Source organism: Scyliorhinus canicula, chromosome 9 (genome assembly GCF_902713615.1).
Source record: "Scyliorhinus canicula chromosome 9, sScyCan1.1, whole genome shotgun sequence".
In the NCBI taxonomy this organism is placed as follows: Eukaryota; Metazoa; Chordata; class Chondrichthyes; order Carcharhiniformes; family Scyliorhinidae; genus Scyliorhinus; species Scyliorhinus canicula.
Genome location: NC_052154.1, coordinates 82628321 through 82647108, shown reverse-complemented (window position 1 = coordinate 82647108; position 18788 = coordinate 82628321). Strand labels below are relative to the sequence as shown.

Sequence of the window (18788 nt, the reverse complement as noted above, 5' to 3'; positions counted from 1 at the left end):
AGGTCCCAGGTTCGATCCCGGCCCTGGGTCACTGTCCATGTGGAGTTTGCACATTATCCCTGTGTCTGCGTGGGTTTTTCCCCCACAACCAAAGATGTGCAAGGTAGGTGGATTGGCCACACTAAATTGTCCCATAATTGGAAAAAATAATTGGGTAATCTAAAAAAAATTTTAAATTAAATAAAAAAGAAATAGAGAGAGTGTGGGTGAATCCAGACTAAGGGTCACACGTGTAAAATAAACACCTAATAATTCAAAAGAAACCTCTTTTGCTAGTTAAAAGGTGGAACTCACAATGGGATAGTTGCAGGCGAGCAATGTGCTGTTGTTGTTGACGTATCTTCACACCTATATACTGTTTTTTTTTACCCTTTTGGGGGAGAGTGGGGAAAGGATTCCTGAGCTGATTAGCGGTCTGTTGAACCGTGTTGAATGTTCCTTTCATGGCCTACAATTCCTGGCTTTGGACTCAAACCCAGAGCTTCTGGTCCAGCAGTAGGGGCACTACCACTGTTCCGCAAGGCCTCGTAACGTTACTGTAAGTAAGTAAAGTCACCATAGTCACAGATCACCAGAGGCTGCTTTCCCCTCTGAGGGGGAGAGCTAACTGGTGGTGATTTTATACATTTAAAGCACCCAACTCGTTTTTTTCCAATTAAGGGGCAATTTTGCATGGCCAATTCACCTATACTGCACATATTTTTGTGTTGTGGGAGTGAGACCCACGCAAACACAGGGGAAATGTGCAAACTCGACACAGTCAGTGACCCGGGACCCGGATCGAACCCAGGTCCTTGGTGCAATGAGGCAGCAGTGCTAACAAGCGCCACCATGCTGCCCCACCTGGTGGGGATTTAACCTGAGGATCACCGCACCTCAGGTGAGGGGCAACATTGAGAAGGCAGGTCTTCATGAATAAACTCAGCCGGTACGGGAATTGAACCCACACTGTTGGCTTTGTTCTGCATCGCAAACCAGCTGTCCAGCCAACTGAGCTAAACCGGCCGCTGTTTCTGTAGATGATCAGTCAATGAGGGAGAAAGGAGAGGAAACGCATGTTAATAGGTCAAAGGTGAAGTTGGGGTGGGAGGAGACTTGTGCGGAGTTGAAGCACCAGGGATTTATGGTCCGTTCACGGCAATGGGCTTCTCCACTCCCATTGCGGTGAATCGGAGATTTGGCTGAGCGCCAAATACTCTGTCCTCACTAGCAGCGGTAATCCCGGCTCAGATTGCCTCTATCTGTGCTGTAGGAGTTACACAGTATCTTATAGCTAGTTCACAAAGGAGTTAAATAGACCATGCAGGCGGTGGCGGCTATGAAGGAGTAAGTCGCACATTTGGTGGCTCCCGCTCTGGTCGGACTTTTGGACCTTTTTCCCCCGATTTTTTACCGGATTTGAATTGTAATACTGATGACTGAGGAGAAACACCAAACTGCGGTGGAGTTGGAGGTGTGGATGCTGAGAGACCAACAGAAAAGGCTCCTGGAGAAGGTGGAGGACCTAGAGCATAGTCCCGCCGGCAGAACTTCAGAATCGTTAGGCTCCCGGAGGGGTCCGAAGGAGCAGACGCTGGGGCATACATAGCAGGTATATTTGAGAAGCTGCTGGGGGAGGGGACATTCTCCCGACCCTTGGAGGTGGACAGGGCTCACAGAGCGCTCACGAGGAAGCCATAAATGGGAGACCCCCCCAAGGACAATGGTGGTGAGATTCCACAGGTACTTGGATAAGGAGCGCATTCTACAGTGGGCCAAGCAGATACGGAGCTGTCAGTGGGACAACTGTATCCTGCGAGTTTACCAAGACCTGAGTGTGGAGGTGGCCAGGAGAAGAGCAGGGTTCAACCAGATTAGGTCGATCCTTTTTAAGAAAAAGGTAAAGTTTGGGCTGTTGTATCTGGCCCGTCTCTGGGTCACGCACGAGGAACAGCACTTTTATTTTGCGTCACCTGAGGACGCGCTGGACTTCGCGAAAAGGAAAGGACTTGTGGTGGACTGAGAACTTTTGAACTTTGCTGCAATATTCTTGTTTTTTTTTTTGTTTTACTGTTCTTTTGTTAAAAGAAAAAAGTTTCTCTTTTTTTCGTTTTGTGGAAGCTGTTTGTAATGCCTTTTGCATTGATTTGGGACCAGCGGTAGAGCTGAGTGAGTTAAGGTTTTCATTTGCACTGTTGGGGGATGGAGGTGTGCTTGTTTAGATCTTGGTGTTTTTCTGTCGGGCAATTGTGTGTGGATTCTTTGATGTTGGAGTATGATTGTATGAGCGAGGGGGGAACAATAGGTGGGAGACAATCCGGCGCCAGGGATGGGGGCCACCAAGCTAGCTGGACGGGCTAGCTCAAGGAGGTGCAGTGGGGTGCGCATAGTTTTGTTTATTGAAGGAGTTGGGTTACAGAGGTTTCTTACTAGGGGGGAGGGGGAAATGTTCTGCTGATGAGGGAGGGACATGGGTTAAGGGGCAGAGAGGAGGTTGGGGGCGGACCGGTGGAGGTGCGGAGCATGGGCTGGAGCCAGGCCCAAAATAGGGGATGGCTGATCGGCGAAGTGGGGGACAATGAGCCCCCCAACTAGGCTGATCACCTGGAATGTTCGAGAGTTAAATGGGCAGGTCAAGAGGGCACGTGTGTTCGCGCATCTTAGGGGACTGAAGGCGGGCGTGGTAATGTTGCAGGAGATGCACCTTAGAGTAACTGACCAGATTAGATTGAGGAAAGGCTGGGTCAGTCAGGTCTTTCACTCGGGACATGACTCAAAGACGAGAGGGGTCGCAATCCTGATCAATAAGTGGGTGGTGTTTGAAGCGGAAGAATAGTTTTGGATGTGGGAGGTCGGTACATTATAGTCAGTATGAAACTGGAGGGGGTGCAGGTGGTATTAGTAAATGTGTATGCGCAAATTGGGATGATGTTGAGTTTATAAAGAGGATGCTGGGGAAGATACCGGACATGGACTTGCAGAGGTTGGTCATGACAGCAACACAGTTATTGACCCTGGCTTGAACCGGTCAAGCTCAAAAATGGCCAGGGTGCCAGCAATAGCAAGGGAACTGAAAGGGTTAATGGAGCAGATGGGGAGATGGATCCATGGAGATTTGGGCAGCCGAGGGTGAAGGAGTTCTCCTTCTACCCACACGTGCATAAAGTGTACTCCCGGATTGATTTCTTTATTTTGAGCAGGGCTTTACTGGCAGGGGTGGTGGACACAATCTCAGACCATGCTCCACACTGGGTTGATCTGCAGTTTACTAATGACAGTAACCAGCGCCCGCAATGGAGGTTAGATGTGGGACTTTTGGCTGACGATGGGGTGTGCGAGCGGCTGAGGAAATGTATTCAGAACTACTTGCGGTCAACGACACGAGGGAAATTTCAGCAGCGGTGGTCTGGGAAGCACTGAAGGCGGTGGTAGGAGGGGAGCTGACCTCGATATGGGCCCATAGGGAGAAGGTAGACAGGGCAGAGACGGACTGACTGGTAAAGGAGATACTGCAGATCGATAGGAGGTATGCGGAGACCCCAGTGGCAGGGCTTTTAAGGGAACCATGCAGGCTACAGGCGGAGTTCGGTTTGTTAACCACAGAGAGGGCGGTGGAGCAGCTGAGAAAGGCATTGGGGGGGGGGGGGGATCTATGAGCATGGAGAGAAGGCCGGCAGAATTATTGGCGAGGACCAAACGGGGTTTGTTAAGGGTAGGCAGTTGGTGGCCAATGTAAGAAGGTTGTTCAACGTGATCATGATGCCCCGGAAGGTAAGGAGGTGGAGGTAGTGATTGCAATGGATGCAGAAAAGGCTTTTGATCGGGTAGAATGGGATTATCTGTGGGAGGTACTGGGATGGTTCGGATTGGGCGGGGCTTTATTGACTGGGTCAGGTTGCTTAATCAGGCTCCTGTGGCAAGCGTACGGATGAATAGGATGGGGGGGGGGGGGGGGGAGTCTCGCTTTATGCAGGCGACCTGCTTCTGTGTGTATCGGACCCAATAGAGGGGATGGAAGAAATCATGAGGATTTTCGGGGTATAAGCTAAATGTGGGGAAAAGTGAGATGTTTGCGGACAAGGCGAGGGGACAGGAGAGGCGATTGGGAGAGCTGCCGTTTAGATAAGTAGGGGGAAGCTTTAGGTACCTGGGCATTCAAGTGGCACGGGAATTGGACCGGCTGCATAAATTAAATCAGGCCCAGCTAGTAGACCAAATGAAGGATGATTTTGGAGATGGGACGCGCTTCCGTTGTCACTGGCCAGGAGGGTGCAGACGGTGAAGATGACGGTCCTCCCGAGATTCCTGTTTGTATTTCAGTGTCTCCCCATCTTTATTCCGCGGTCCTTTTTTTAAACGGGTCAACAAAGTGATCACTGGCTTTGTTTGGGCGGGCAAGACCCCGTGGGTAAGGAAGGTAATGCTTAAGCGGAGTCGGGTGAGGGCGGGTTGGCGCTGCCAAATTTTAATTATTACTGGGCGGCGAATGTAGCCATGCTCAGGAAGTGGGTGGGTGGGGGAGGGGTCGGCATGGGAGTGTATGGAGGCGGCTTCATGCAAGGGCACCAGTTTGGGGGCGTTGGTAATGGCGCCTCTGCCATTCCAGCTGGCATGGTACTCCACCAGCCCCTTAGTGGTGGCAGCCCTGAGAGTCTGGGGGCAATGGAGGAGACGTGTGGGAGCAGAGGGAGCATCGGTCTGGTCCCCAATCTGTAATAATCACCGGTTTGCCCCGGGAAGTATGGATGGGGTTCCGGATATGGCAGAGAGCAGGAATTGAGAGGATGGGGGATATGTTTATCGAGGGGAGCTTTCCGAGTATGAGGGCGCTGGAAGAGAAGTTTGGGTTGGCGAGGGGAAACTAATTCAGGTATCTGCAGGTTCCGGACTTCCTACATAAACAGGTGTCAACCTTCCCACTCCTACCACTAAGGGGGATTCAGGACAGGGTAGTTTCCAGAGGTGCGTAGGAGAAGGGAGTGTCTCTAACATTTACAAAGAACTTATTGTGTCAGAGGAGACGCAGACCGAGGAGCTGAAGCGTAAATGGGAGGAGGAGCTGGGAGGTGAGATAGAGGATGGTCTATGGGCTGACGTGTTGAGTAGAGTTGCGTGTCCGCAACGTGTGCCAGGTTCAGCCTGATACAATTTAAGGTTGTTCATCAGGCTCACATGACAGTGGCCCAGATGAGCAGGTTCTTTGGGGTGGAAGACAGGTGCGCAAAATGTGCGGGAGGACCAGCAAACCATGTCCACAGGTTCTGCACATGTCTAAAGCTTAGGGGATTTTGGCAGGGGTTTGCAGATGTCGTGTCCACGGTGTTAAAAACAAAGTCCAGAGGTGGCGATTTTCGGAGTGTCGGAAGACCCGGGAATCCAGGAGGAGAAAGAGGAAGACGTTCTAAGCCTTTGCTTCCCTGCTTCCCTGGTAGCCCGGAGACGGATACTATTAGCTTGGAGGGACTCAAAGCCCCCAATGTCAGAGACCTGGCTATCGGACATGGCTAGATTTCTCTGTTTGGAGAAAATCAAGTTCGCCTTGAGAGGGTCACTGTTAGGGTTCACCCGGAGGTGACAACCGTTCGTCGACTTCTTCGCGGGAAATTAATCGTCAGCAGAAGAGGGGGATGAGGTTTAGTTTATCTTAGAGTAGGGGATTAATAAAGGTGGGACCTGTAAGGGAGGGAGACGGCTTTTGCACTATGTTTATAGTTTCATGTACATTGTTTATTGTGTTGTTGTTACAATACCAAAAATACCTCAATAAAATGTTTAAGCTGTCCTCATACGCCAACCCCTTCATTCCCGGAATCAATCTGGTGAACCTCCTCTGAACTGCCTCCAATGCCACCACATCCTTCCTCAAATAAGGAGACCAAAACTGAACACAATATTCCAGATGTGTTCTCACCAACACCCTATACAATGGCAACAACACTTCTCTACTTTTGATAATGGGATAATGTACATGCTGTCTTTCAAATGAAACATTAAAACCACGCTCCAGCCTGCCCTCACGGGTGGATGCTGAAGAAAAGGGACACTCTGTCAGTGCCCTATATAATCATTATTCCTTTGGCACATACCACTCGAAAAAACAGTTCCTCACTGATGCGACCATCAATCCACACGAAACGGGGAGTTAGAACTGTACCTGCCTGTGACTGCTCTGCACTGAGAGCCGCCTGCAGGGCAGCAGCTCTATATACCTCCCCTCAAGGGGGCGGAGCCAGGGACAGAGCCCACAAGGGTACCAACCTGATACAAAATGGTGTAATACAATACAATGATCCATAGGTGGAGCCCACAAGGGCAACAACATAGTACAATGCAATACAGTGGTGAATGGCTGTTATAATACATTCACCACATTCACCCCCTGTTAAAAAATTGAAGTCCAGAGGGGGTGAAGTGGCTCGCAGGTTGAGTCTGTCCAGTGCCCTGATCGTGCGCTGCTATCGCCTAAGTTCTGGTTTTGCTGCGGGCACGCGTGTTGAACTCGTTGGTGCGGGCACGGGTGTTGAACTCGTTGATGTGGGCACAGGTGTGGACTCCTGGAGCGTGGCTTCTGGAGCTTCATCCCTGTCGGGTCGGTAATGGGGGGAGGGGGGTGGAGGCCATGCAGGGCTGTTTGGTTTAGGTTGGGGGGTAGGTGATGGTCGTAGAGGATCCTGCGGGTGCCAGATCCCAGAGGGAGACTGTATCTTGTCGGCCGTTGTGGTGCGCCACGCAGGCATACTGGGGGTTGGCGTGAAGGAGCTGGACCCACTCGACCAGGGGGTCGGACTTATGGCTCCTCACATGTTTTTGGAGGAGTACAGGCCCCGGTAGTGAGACCCCGGAGGTGGATTTCCTCGGGAAAACAAATAGACGGTCATGAGGGGTCTCGTTCGTGGCTGTGCAAAGAAGTGACCTAATGGAGTGGAGCGCGTCAGGGAGGACCTCCTGCCAGTGGGAAACTCCTACAGTGGGAGATTCCTTGACCGTAGGGCCAGGAGGACGGCCTTCCATACCGTTGCATTCTCCCTCTCCACCTGTCCGTTTCCCCGGGGGTTGTAACTGGTAGTTCTGCTTGAGGCGATGCCCTTACCGAGCAGGTACTGACGCAGTTCGTTGCTCATAAACGAGGAGCCCCGGTCACTGTGGACGTAAGTGGGGAAACCGAACAAGGTGAAGGTACTATGTGGGGCCTTAATGACAGTGGCCGCGGTCATGTCGGGGCAAGGGATTGCGAAGGGGAAGCGGGAGTACTCATCAACGATGTTAAGGAAATACATATTGCTGTTGGTAGAGGGGAGGTGCCCTTTGAAATCGATACTGAGGCGCTCAAAGGGCCGGGTGTGCCTTCACCAGGTGGGCTTATCTGGTTGATAGAAGTGCGACTTACACTCCGCACAGATTTGGCAGTCCCTGGTCATGGCCCTGACCTCGGTGGACAGGGCAGGTTTCAGGCCTTGATGTAGTGGAAAAGCCGGGTGACCCCCAGGTGGCAGAGGTCGTTGTGGATGGCCCGGAGTCGGTCATCTTGCACTCTGGTGCATGTGCCGCAGGCCAGGGTATCTGGAGGCTCATTGAGCTTCCCAGGACGATACACAGTATCGTAATTATAGGTGGAGAGTTCGATCCTTCACCTCAAGATTTTATAATTCCTGATCTTGCCCCGCTCTGTGTTGTCGAACATGAAGGCTACCGACCGTTGGTCGGTGATGAGTGTAAGCCTCCCACCAGCGAGGTAGTGCCTCCAGTGCCGTACAGCTTCCACAATGGCTTGAGCTTCATTTTCGACTGAGGAGTGTTGAATCTCGGAGGCGTTGAGGGTTCGGGAGAAAAAGGCTACGGGCCTGCCTGCCTGATTAAGGGTAGCAGCGAGGGCGACTTCTGACGCGTCGCTCTCCACCTGGAAAGGGATGGACTCATCTACCACATGCATTGCAGCTTTGGCAATATCCGCCTTGATGCGGCTGAATGCCTGGCGGGTCTCAGCCGCCGGTGGGAAGATGGTGGCTTTGATCAGTGGGCGGGCTTTGTCCGCATAGTTGGGGACCCACTGGGCATAATAGGAAAAGACCCGAAGCATCTTTTCAGGGCCTTGGGTCTGTGGGGGAGGGGGAGTTGCAGGAGGGGGCACATACGGTCAGGGTTGGGCCCGAGGACTCCGTTTTCCATGAAATAGCTGAGGATAGCTAGTCTGGTTGTACGGAAAATGCATTTCTCCTTGTTATAAGTTAGGTTGAGGGCTTGGGCGGTTTGGAGAAACTTCTGAAGTTTGGCATCGTGGTCTTGCTGGTCGTGGCTGCAGATGGTGACGTTGTCCAAGTACGGAAATGTGGCCCGCAGCCCGTACTGGTCCACCATTCGGTCCATCGTTCTGTGGAAAACCGAGACCCCGTTGGTGATGCCGAAGGTGACCTGGAGGAAGTGGAAGAGGCGGCCATCTGCCTTAAAAGCCATGTAGTGTCGATCTTCCGGGCGGATTGGGAGCTGGTGGTATGCGGACTTCAGATCCACCGTGGAGAACACCCGGTAGTGTGCGATCTGATTCACCATGTCCGCTATCCGGGGGAGGGGTACGCATCAAGGTGCGTGTACCGGTTTATGGTCTGGCTGTAATCTACAACCATCCTGTTCTTTACCCCGGTCCTGACGACCACCACCTGAGCAAGAGTCAGGACCTCGGACCTGATAAAAGTCTTGTCCTGGATACTGTACCGCCTGATCCTGGTGGCGACTGGCTTACAGTCGGCAGTGAGATATGCAAAGAGTAGGGGGAGGGTTGACCTTCAGGGTCGCGAGGCTACAAACAGTGAGAGGGGATAGAGATCCCGCCGAACTTTAGGGTCAGGCACCTGAGGTTGCAGTGGAAGTCCAGTCCCAACAGAAGAGGAGCGCAGAGATCGGGGAGTACATATAGTTTAAAGTTTGCGTTTTTGACGCCCTGTATCACGAGGTTCGCGACAGTTGACATACCCCCCAAATCTGCACTGAGTGCAATCTGGAAGCGAGGGAGATTGTTTGAAGTGCAAGTCAAACAGGCAAGGCGTTGCGTGCCCATTGACCCGGACGATCATCATGGAGTTCCGGAGGTGCTTTGGGCGTGACTGGTCGAGGGTGACCACGCGAGTTGTGGGTAGCCGGCGTGGTCCGAGGTGATGGTGTGGTCCCAAGATGGCGGCCCCCATCGGTCGCACGTGTTGGGCGGCATTGAAGATGGTGGCCCCAGTCAGTCGCACGTGTCGGGCGGCGATGAAGATGGCGGCCCCCATGAGTCGCCCATGGTAGGCCACGTGGGAGACGGCGGCCAAGATGGCGGCTCCCGTGAGTCACACGTGTTGTGTAGAGTCAGTGATGGCTGCCCCCACGGACAACACGAGGCGGGTGACGCGTCCAAAAGGGGGCGGAGTCAGCAGGCACGCAGCCACGCTGCAGGGTCTGCGAGCCTGTGAGTCTGAGAGTCTGGCCTGTGATTTGGAGGACTTGGACCTGGCCAGGCGGACCTTGACAAAGTGTCCTTTCTTGCCGCAGTCACTACAGTTTGCGTTCCGAGACAGGCAACGCTGCCTGGAGTACCGGTGCTGGCCGCAGAAACAGCAGGGTAGCCCCCCAGATTGGGCGGGCAGCCGCGCGGCACAGGCCTGGGGTAATCTCTGGTCGGGTGTCCACGAGGGTGTCGCGTGGTCAGAGGAGAAAGCGTTGAGGCTCTGAAACGCTACTTCTAGCAAGGTGGCTAATTTTATCGTTTCTTCTAGGTCGAGGGCGCCCTTCTCGAGCAGACGCTGTCTGACGTAGTTGGACCGGACTCCAGCCACATAGGCGTCCCGGATGGCGGGTTCCACGTGTTGTGAGGCTGTGACGGCCTTGTAGTTGCAGCTTCGCGCGAGTACTTTCAGGTTGCGTAGGTAGTCCTCCAGCGATTCCCGGGGGCGTTGTCGGTGAGTGGTGAGGAGATGCCGCGCGTACACTTCGTTCACTGGCCTCACGTATTGCCGCTTTAGGATCGTGACCGCATCTGCGTATGTGGTCGCTTCCTCGATCTGCACAGAGATTTGATGGCTCACCCGGGCATGGAGGAGGCTCAGCTTCTGTTCGTCGGTGACGGAGGGCGAGGAGAAGGCGGCGAGGTAGGCCTCGAAACATCGGAGCCAGTGCGAAAAAATCCATTTGGCTTAAGCTGCCTGTGGGTCGAGTTCCAGTCGGTCAGGTTTGAGGGCTGCTTCTATCGCGATGTTGTAGCTGATTAAATTGATGCGACCATCAAACCACAAGAGACGGGAGTTGAAGTGAACTGTGGCTTTAATCAGCTAGAACTGTGCCTGCCTGCGACTGCTCTGCACTGAGAGCCACCTGCAGGGCAGCAGATCTATATACCTCCCCTCAAGGGGGCGGAGCCAGGGACAGAGCCTACAAGGGCATCAACATGATACAAAGTGGTGTAATACAATACAATGGTCCATAGGTGGAGCCCACAAGGGCAACAACATCATACAATGCAATACAGTGGTGAATGGCTGTCATAATACATTCACCACAATCAAATTGCAGTTTGTGATACTTGTGAGCAAGTAGGCTGCTGTGGGTCTTAGTTACGACAAAAAGTTGTCATTGATAAAGAGCTTTGGGACGTCCAAATGGTCAAGAAATAAATGCGATATAAATGGAACTCCTCTCTTTCTTCAGGGATTTCTGACTTTTTATCTTTTGAATCTTTCTGACCTACTTCCTTTTTTCCTTCAGCCTTTGTTCAAGTTACCCAATCTGATGAACACCCCAAGTAACAAAGTGGTTGTTTCTTGTGTATTTTCAGCACTGGCGAGACTTTGGCCCACACCCTGAATGCATTCATTGAGCTGATGGAACATGGCGTCGTTTCCTGGGAAACCCTCACCCAGGTTTTCATTAAAAAGGTTTGGTTCTGTTATTGTCAATGACATTGTTAAGATTAAGAGCAATGGGTGATAGGGTTGATCTTTGAATGTGTATGAATAGGCCACAGCTAGGACACCAGGTTGAGTGGTAGGAGTGCTCTGAAACTGAGGAAGTCAATAAACGGGCTTCATAAAGAAAAGTCCTGCGCATTGGCTTTGGCATCAACAACCTGTTTGAATCCTATGAACAGGTTCCGATTGTCTGTGAGACGGGGAGATGACTGGATGCCGATGTTGAGAGGTGGTGTTGCACGTTTTACTTGAGTGTATTACGCGTTTATTGGAGTGTATTAACACGCCTCCGTTTAAAGGCCGTGTGCTTAACACTGCTACAGCTCTGTGTGTGTATTTTCAGCTCGGAGTCGCCAGGTGCCGTATATAGACACCTCACAAGTATTTCAAGGTCAGGTTCAAAGTAATAAAACTATACACCGATCAGTAAGTTCAAGCGATCAATATTTATTATACAAATATAATAAATACGCATGCACACGCTAAAGACTAATACTTATTTCTACTATTAAACGACTAAATACTTATCTAAGTAGGAACCAGCAAGGTCAGGGGACAAGGCCTTTGTTCCTTTCTGGGCTGCACCTTCTGTTCACTAATAGTCGAATACTGTATAAGTAATGCCGGGTTCACGTAGCGAGCATCGTTTTGGCACTTACTGAACGATGGCTGGTGCTCAACGGCTGGTGATGGGAGACAGGATCAACGGCTGGAGTCGGAGTCAGGATACAACAGCAGATCTGGGCCGGAGTCAAAACAGCAGTCCAAGCCGGAGCACAAAAACAGACAGAACCATGTGCGGGGTCTATCTTTATAGGGCCCCCAATGTCCGTGCCTTTTCGGGGCGGGCCGTTACCTGCCATGTATCGATTGGGTTAGTTCCCAATCGATGTCTTACAAATCCCCCAATCTGAGGGTCTCTTCTCGATGGGTGGGGCGGTCTCTAGGGTTTTTTGTGATGGATACTTCTGGTGCCGTTTCGTCTGGGCGTCCACTCAAAGTATCCATTCAAACCCAAATGTTGCTATTGTGTGTGCCCAGATCTGGATTGCCTCATTACTATGCAAAGCGTTTTGCTATTTGCACCTTTGGTTGAGATCTTCCACCTGGCCATAAACTAGTTTTGTTACGTGCAGAATGCTAATTAGCCTTTGCAGACTGCTTGTCCTGGCTAAAACTGTTTTCTCCCTACAGTCTTAGCAGTTCTCCATTTTGTTAGCCCAGTGTCCATCTTAGGTGGCTACAGTGGTCACTAGACAGAGTGGGTTCAGCGCGATCACTAGGTTGCGGGGAGACGGTTAGGGAGATCACTTGCTGGGGGGGGCTTAGGGAAATCGCGAAATGGGTGGGCGGTCAGTCAGAGTATTAGGTGGGGGGGGGTGCGTCAGGAGGATTGCTAGATGAGGGGAGTCAGGGAGATCACTAGATGGGGGGTCAGGGAGCTCACTAGATGGAGTGGGGTCAGGGAGATCACTAGATGGGGGGTATCAGGGAGATCACTAGATGGGGGCTCAGGGAGATCACTAGATGGGGGGTATCAGGGAGATCACTAGATGGGGGGGGGGAGTCAGGGAGCTCACTAGATGGGGGAGTCAGGGAGATCACTAGATGGGGGTATCAGGGAGATCACTAGATGGGGGAGTCAGGGAGATCACTAGATGGGGGAGTCAGGGAGATCACTAGATGGGGGGGTCAGGGAGCTCACTAGATGGGGGGTCAGGGAGAACACTAGATGGGGGGGTCAGGGAGATCACTAGATGGGGGGTCAGGGAGATCACTAGATGGGGGGTCAGGGACTCACTAGATGGGGGGTATCAGGGAGATCACTAGATGGGGGGGGTCAGGGAGCTCACTAGATGGGGAGTCAGGGAGCTCATTAGATGGGGGGTCAGGGAGATCACTAGATGGGGGGGTCAGGGAGCTCACTAGATGGGGGGGTCAGGGAGATCACTAGATGGGGGGTCAGGGAGATCACTAGATGGAGGATCAGGGAGATACTAGATGGGAGTGTCAGGGAGATGCTAGATGGTGGATCAGGGAGATCACTAGATAGAGCAGGGTCAGGGAGATCACTAGATGGGGGGGGGGGGTCAGGGAGATCACTAGATGGGGGGGTCAGGGAGATCACAAGATGGGGGGGGTCAGGGAGATCACTAGATGGGGGCTCAGGGAGATCACGAGATGGCAGGTATCAGGGAGATCACTAGATGGGGGGGGTCAGGGAGATCACTAGATGGGGGAATCAGGGAGATCACTAGATGGGAGGTATCAGGGAGATCACTAGATGGGGAGTCAGGGAGCTCACTAGATGGGGGTATCAGGGAGATCACTAGATGGGGGGTATCAGGGAGATCACTAGATGGGGTATCAGGGAGATCACTAGATGGGGGGGTCAGGGAGTCACTAGATGGGGAGTCAGGGAATCACTAGATGGGGGGGCATCAGGGAGATCACTAGATGGGGGGTCAGGGAGCTCATTAGATGGGGGCTCGGGGAGATCACTAGATGAGGGGGTCAGGGACTCACTAGATGGGGGTCAGGGAGCTCATTAGATGGGGGCTCAGGGAGATCACTAGATGGGGGGGGTCAGGCAGCTCACTAGATGGGGGTCAGGGAGATCACTAGATGGGGGGTCAGGGAGATCACTAGATGGGGGTGTCAGGGAGATACTAGATGGGAGTGTCAGGGAAATGCTAGATGGTGGATCAGGGAGATCACTAGATGGAGCGGGGTCAGGGAGATCACTAGATGGGGGGGGGTCAGGGAGATCACTAGATGGGGGCTCAGGGAGATCACTAGATGGCGGGTATCAGGGAGATCACTAGATGGGGGGGTCAGGGAGCTCACTAGATGGGGGGTCAGGGAGATCACTAGATGGGGGCTCAGGGAGATCACTAGATGGGGGGTCAGGGAGCACACTAGATGGGGGGTCAGGGAGATCACTAGATGGGGGGGGTCAGGGAGCTCACGAGATGGGGAGTATCAGCGAGATCACTAGATGGGGGAGTCAGGGAGATCACTAGATGGGGGGGTCAGGGAGCTCACTAGATGGGGAGTCAGCGAGATCACTAGATGGGGGAGTCAGCGAGATCACTAGATGGAGCGGGGTCAGGGAGATCACTAGATGGGGGGTCAGGGAGGTCACTAGATGGGGGAGTCAGAGGGATCACTAGATGGAGTGGGGTCAGGGAGATCACTAGATGGGGGGTTCAGGGATATCACTAGATGGGGGGTCAGCGAGATCACTAGATGGAGCGGGGTCAGGGAGATCACTAGATGGGGGGTCAGGGAGGTCACTAGATGGGGGAGTCAGAGGGATCACTAGATGGAGTGGGGTCAGGGAGATCACTAGATGGGGGGTTCAGGGAACTCACCAGATGGGGGGTCAGGGAGCTCACTAGATGGGGGGGTCAGGGAGATCACTAGATGGGGGCTCAGGGAGATCACGAGATGGGGGAGTCAGCGAGACCACGAGATGGGGGAGTGAGGGAGCTCACTAGATGGAGCGGGGTCAGGGAGATCACTAGATGGAGCAGGGTCAGGGAGATCACTAGATTGGGGGGGGGGGGGTCAGGGAGATCACTAGATGGGGGGTCAGGGAGATCACTAGATGGAGCAGGGTCAGGGAGATCACTAGATTGGGGGGGGGGGTCAGGGAGATCACTAGATGGGGGGTTCAGGGAGATCACTAGATGGGGGGTCAGGGAGATCACTAGATGGGGGATCAGGGAGATCACTAGATGGAGCAGGGTCAGGGAGATCACTAGATTGGGGGGGGTCAGGGAGATCACTAGATGGGGGGGTCGAGGAGATCACTAGATGGGGGGTCAGGGAGATCACTAGATGGGGGATCAGGGAGATCACTAGATGGGGGGGTCAGGGAGATCACTAGATGGGGGGGTCAGGGAGATCACTAGATGGGGGGTCAGGGAGATCACTAGATTGGGGGGGTCGGGGAGATCACTAGATGGGGGGGTCAGGGAGATCATTAGATGGGGGGTCAGGGAGCTCACTATATGGGGGAGTCAGGGAGATCACTAGATGGGGAGGTCAGGGAGATCACTAGATGGGGGGGTCAGGGAGATCACTAGATGGGGGGTCAGGGAGATCACTAGATGGGGGAGTCAGGGAGATACTAGATGGGGGATCAGGGAGATCACTAGATGGAGCGGGGTCAGGGAGATCACTAGATGGGGTGTCAGGGAGATACTAGATGGGGGATCAGGGAGATCACTAGATGGGGGTGTCAGGGAGATACTAGATGGGGTGTCGGGGAGATCACGAGATGGGGTGTCAGGGAGATACTAGATGGGGGTTAGGGAGATCACTAGATGGGGGGGGTCAGGGAGATCACTAGATTGGGGGGGTCGGGGAGATCACTAGATGGGGGGGTCAGGGAGATCACTAGATGGGGGGTCAAGGAGATCACTAGATGGGGGATCAAGGAGATCACTAGATGGGGGGGGTCAGGGATATCACTAGATGGAGCAGGGTCAGGGAGATCACTAGATGGGGGATCAGGGAGCTCACTAGATGGGGGGTCAGGGAGATCACTAGATGGGGGGGGGGTCAGGGAGCTCACTAGATGGGGGGGGGGGTCAGGGAGCTCACTAGATGGGGGATCAGGGAGATCACTAGATGGGGGATCAGGGAGATCTAGATGGGGGATCAGGGAGATCACTAGATGGGGGAGTCAGGGAGATCACTAGATGGGGGATCAGGGAGATCACTAGATGGGGGTCAGGGAGATCTAGATGGGGGATCAGGGAGATCACTAGATGGGGAGTCAGGGAGATCACTAGATGGGGGATCAGGGAGATCACTAGATGGGGGGTCAGGGAGATCACTAGATGAAGGAGTCAGGGAGATCTAGATGGGGGATCAGGGAGCTCACTAGATGGGGGAGTCAGGGAGATCACTAGATGGGGAGGTCAGGGAGATCACTAGATGGGGAGGTCAGGGAGATCACTAGATGGGGGATCAGGGAGCTCACTAGATGGGGAGGTCAGGGAGATCACTAGATGGGGGGGGGTCAGGGAAATCACTAGATGGGGGGGGGTCAGGGAGATCACTAGATGGGGGATCAGGGAGCTCACTAGATGGGGGAGTCAGGGAGATCACTAGATGGGGGGGTCAGGGAGATCACTAGATGGGGGGGTCAGGGAGATCACTAGATGGGGGTCAGGGAGATCACTAGATGGAGGGGGTCAGGGAGATCACTAGATGGAGGGGGTCAGGGAGATCACTAGATTTGGGGGGGTCGTGGAGATCACTAGATGGGGGGTCAGGGAGCTCACTATATGGGGTAGTCAGGGAGATCACTAGATGGGGAGGTCAGGGAGATCACTAGATGGGGGATCAGGGAGATCACTAGATGGGGGGGTCAGGGAGATCACTAGATGGAGCAGGGTCGGGAGATCACTAGATGGGGGGGTCAGGGAGATCACTAGATGGGGGGGTCAGGGAGATCACTAGATCGGGGAGTCAGGGAGATACTAGATGGGGGATCAGGGAGATCACTAGATGGAGCGGGGTCAGGGAGATCACTAGATGGGGTGTCAGGGAGATACTAGATGGGGGATCAGGGAGATCACTAGATGGGGGTGTCAGGGAGATACTAGATGGGGTGTCGGGGAGATCACGAAATGGGGTGTCAGGGAGATACTAGATGGGGGGTTAGGGAGATCACTAGATGGGGGGGGGTCAGGGAGATCACTAGATTGGGGGGGGTCGGGGAGATCACTAGATGGGGGGGTCAGGGAGATCTCTAGATGGGGGGTCAAGGAGATCACTAGATGGGGGATCAGGGAGATCACTAGATGGGGGGGTCAGGGATATCACTAGATGGAGCAGGGTCAGGGAGATCACTAGATGGGGGATCAGGGAGCTCACTAGATGGGGGGGTCAGGGAGATCACTAGATGGGGGGGTCAGGAAGCTCACTAGATGGGGGGGGGGTCAGGGAGCTCACTAGATGGGGGATCAGGGAGATCACTAGATGGGGGATCAGGGAGATCTAGATGGGGGATCAGGGAGATCTAGATGGGGGATCAGGGAGATCACTAGATGGGGGTCAGGGAGATCTAGATGGGGGATCAGGGAGATCACTAGATGGGGAGTCAGGGAGATCACTAGATGGGGGATCAGGGAGATCACTAGATGGGGGGTCAGGGGGATCACTAGATGAAGGAGTCAGGGAGATCTAGATGGGGGATCAGGGAGATCTAGATGGGGGATCAGGGAGATCACTAGATGGGGGAGTCAGGGAGATCACTAGATGGGGGATCAGGGAGATCACTAGATGGGGGTCAGGGAGATCTAGATGGGGGATCAGGGAGATCACTAGATGGGGAGTCAGGGAGATCACTAGATGGGGGATCAGGGAGATCACTAGATGGGGGGTCAGGGGGATCACTAGATGAAGGAGTCAGGGAGATCTAGATGGGGGATCAGGGAGCTCACTAGATGGGGGAGTCAGGGAGATCACTAGATGGGGAGGGTCAGGGAGATCACTAGATGGGGAGGTCAGGGAGATCACTAGATGGGGAGGTCAGGGAGATCACTAGATGGGGGATCAGGGAGCTCACTAGATGGGGGAGTCAGGGAGATCACTAGATGGGGGGTCAGGGAGATCACTAGATGGGGGGGTCAGGGAGATCACTAGATGGGGGTCAGGGAGATCACTAGATGGAGGGGGTCAGGGAGATCACTAGATGGAGGGGGTCAGGGAGATCACTAGATGGAGGGGGTCAGGGAGATCACTAGATTTGGGGGGGTCGGGGAGATCACTAGATGGGGGGGTCAGGGAGATCACTAGATGGAGGGGGTCAGGGAGATCACTAGATTGGGGGGGTCGGGGAGATCACTAGATGGAGGGGATTAGGGAGATCACTAGATGGAGGGGGTCAGGGAGATCACTAGATGGGCGAGTCAGGGAGATCACTAGATGGGCGAGTCAGGGAGATCACTAGATGGGCGAGTCAGGGCAATCACTGCCATCTTGCAATAGGCTACACCTCTGGTTTAGCATTGGTTACTGCTGTAACCACATAACTTGGTGAGCTTGTAACTCCTCATTAGAAAACTGCAGCTTGTCAGTTCTCAGTGGATCCAGCTGGAAACCTGATCCACCGCTGCCTAAACCAGTGTTCTTCAAATTGTTTTTCCGGGGACCCAATTTTACTAACTGGCCAACCTTCGCGGCCCACGCCGGCCTACGTTCACGACCCACGCCGGCCTACGTTCACGACCCACGCCGGCCTACGTTCACGACCCACGCCGGCCTACGTTCACGACCCACGCCAGTCGACCTTCGCGACCCACGTCGGCCGACCTGCGCGACCCACCATTTTCTCTTACCTTGTTTGCTACTGACAAAAATGGAGGAAATGGTTTTGGGTCCCTTTGGCCCTCGTACACGTTCCTCCAATGGAACCTGTTGGATGAAGGTGAAGCCTTCTGGTATCAGAAAGTATGGAGTCTCCATCTGTCCAAAGTTCTGAATCCCACCCCCCGTACTTGTTTTTTTAAAAAAATGAATAAAATCAATGAATAAATGAATAAAAACCACTACAGAACTTGTAAAGCAAAAAGCTGCAACCGTTTAAAAAAATAGCGGCCGCACTGCGCAAGCATGCCCGATTATCGGCGCGCATGCGCACTGCGGCCGAATTTTTTTTAAAAACATGTTCGCGGCCGCTTGCAGCCGGCATTATGAAAAGTCGGCTGCTGGGCGGGGATTTGTGCGATCCGGAGCGTCGCGGACAACGGCTCCACGACCCCTTGCGACACGCGCCCGCCATCCACCCGCGGGTCGCACCCCCGATTTTGAAGAACACTGGCCTAAACACTTGAGGTTCTTTTTGTCCTGTGGATA

At 53.5% G+C, this 18788-nt stretch overlaps 1 protein-coding gene across 1 annotated transcript in view; it reads left to right on the top strand.

Moving 5' to 3' along the window:
• Positions 1-18788, top strand: part of elmo3 (engulfment and cell motility 3) — a 207185-nt gene that overhangs the window by 80429 nt on the left and 107968 nt on the right. Inside the window, exon 7 of the mRNA XM_038807072.1 lies at positions 10781-10880. Within this exon, the coding sequence (XP_038663000.1) occupies positions 10781-10880 (100 nt within the window). The remainder of the gene's footprint in view (positions 1-10780; positions 10881-18788) is intronic.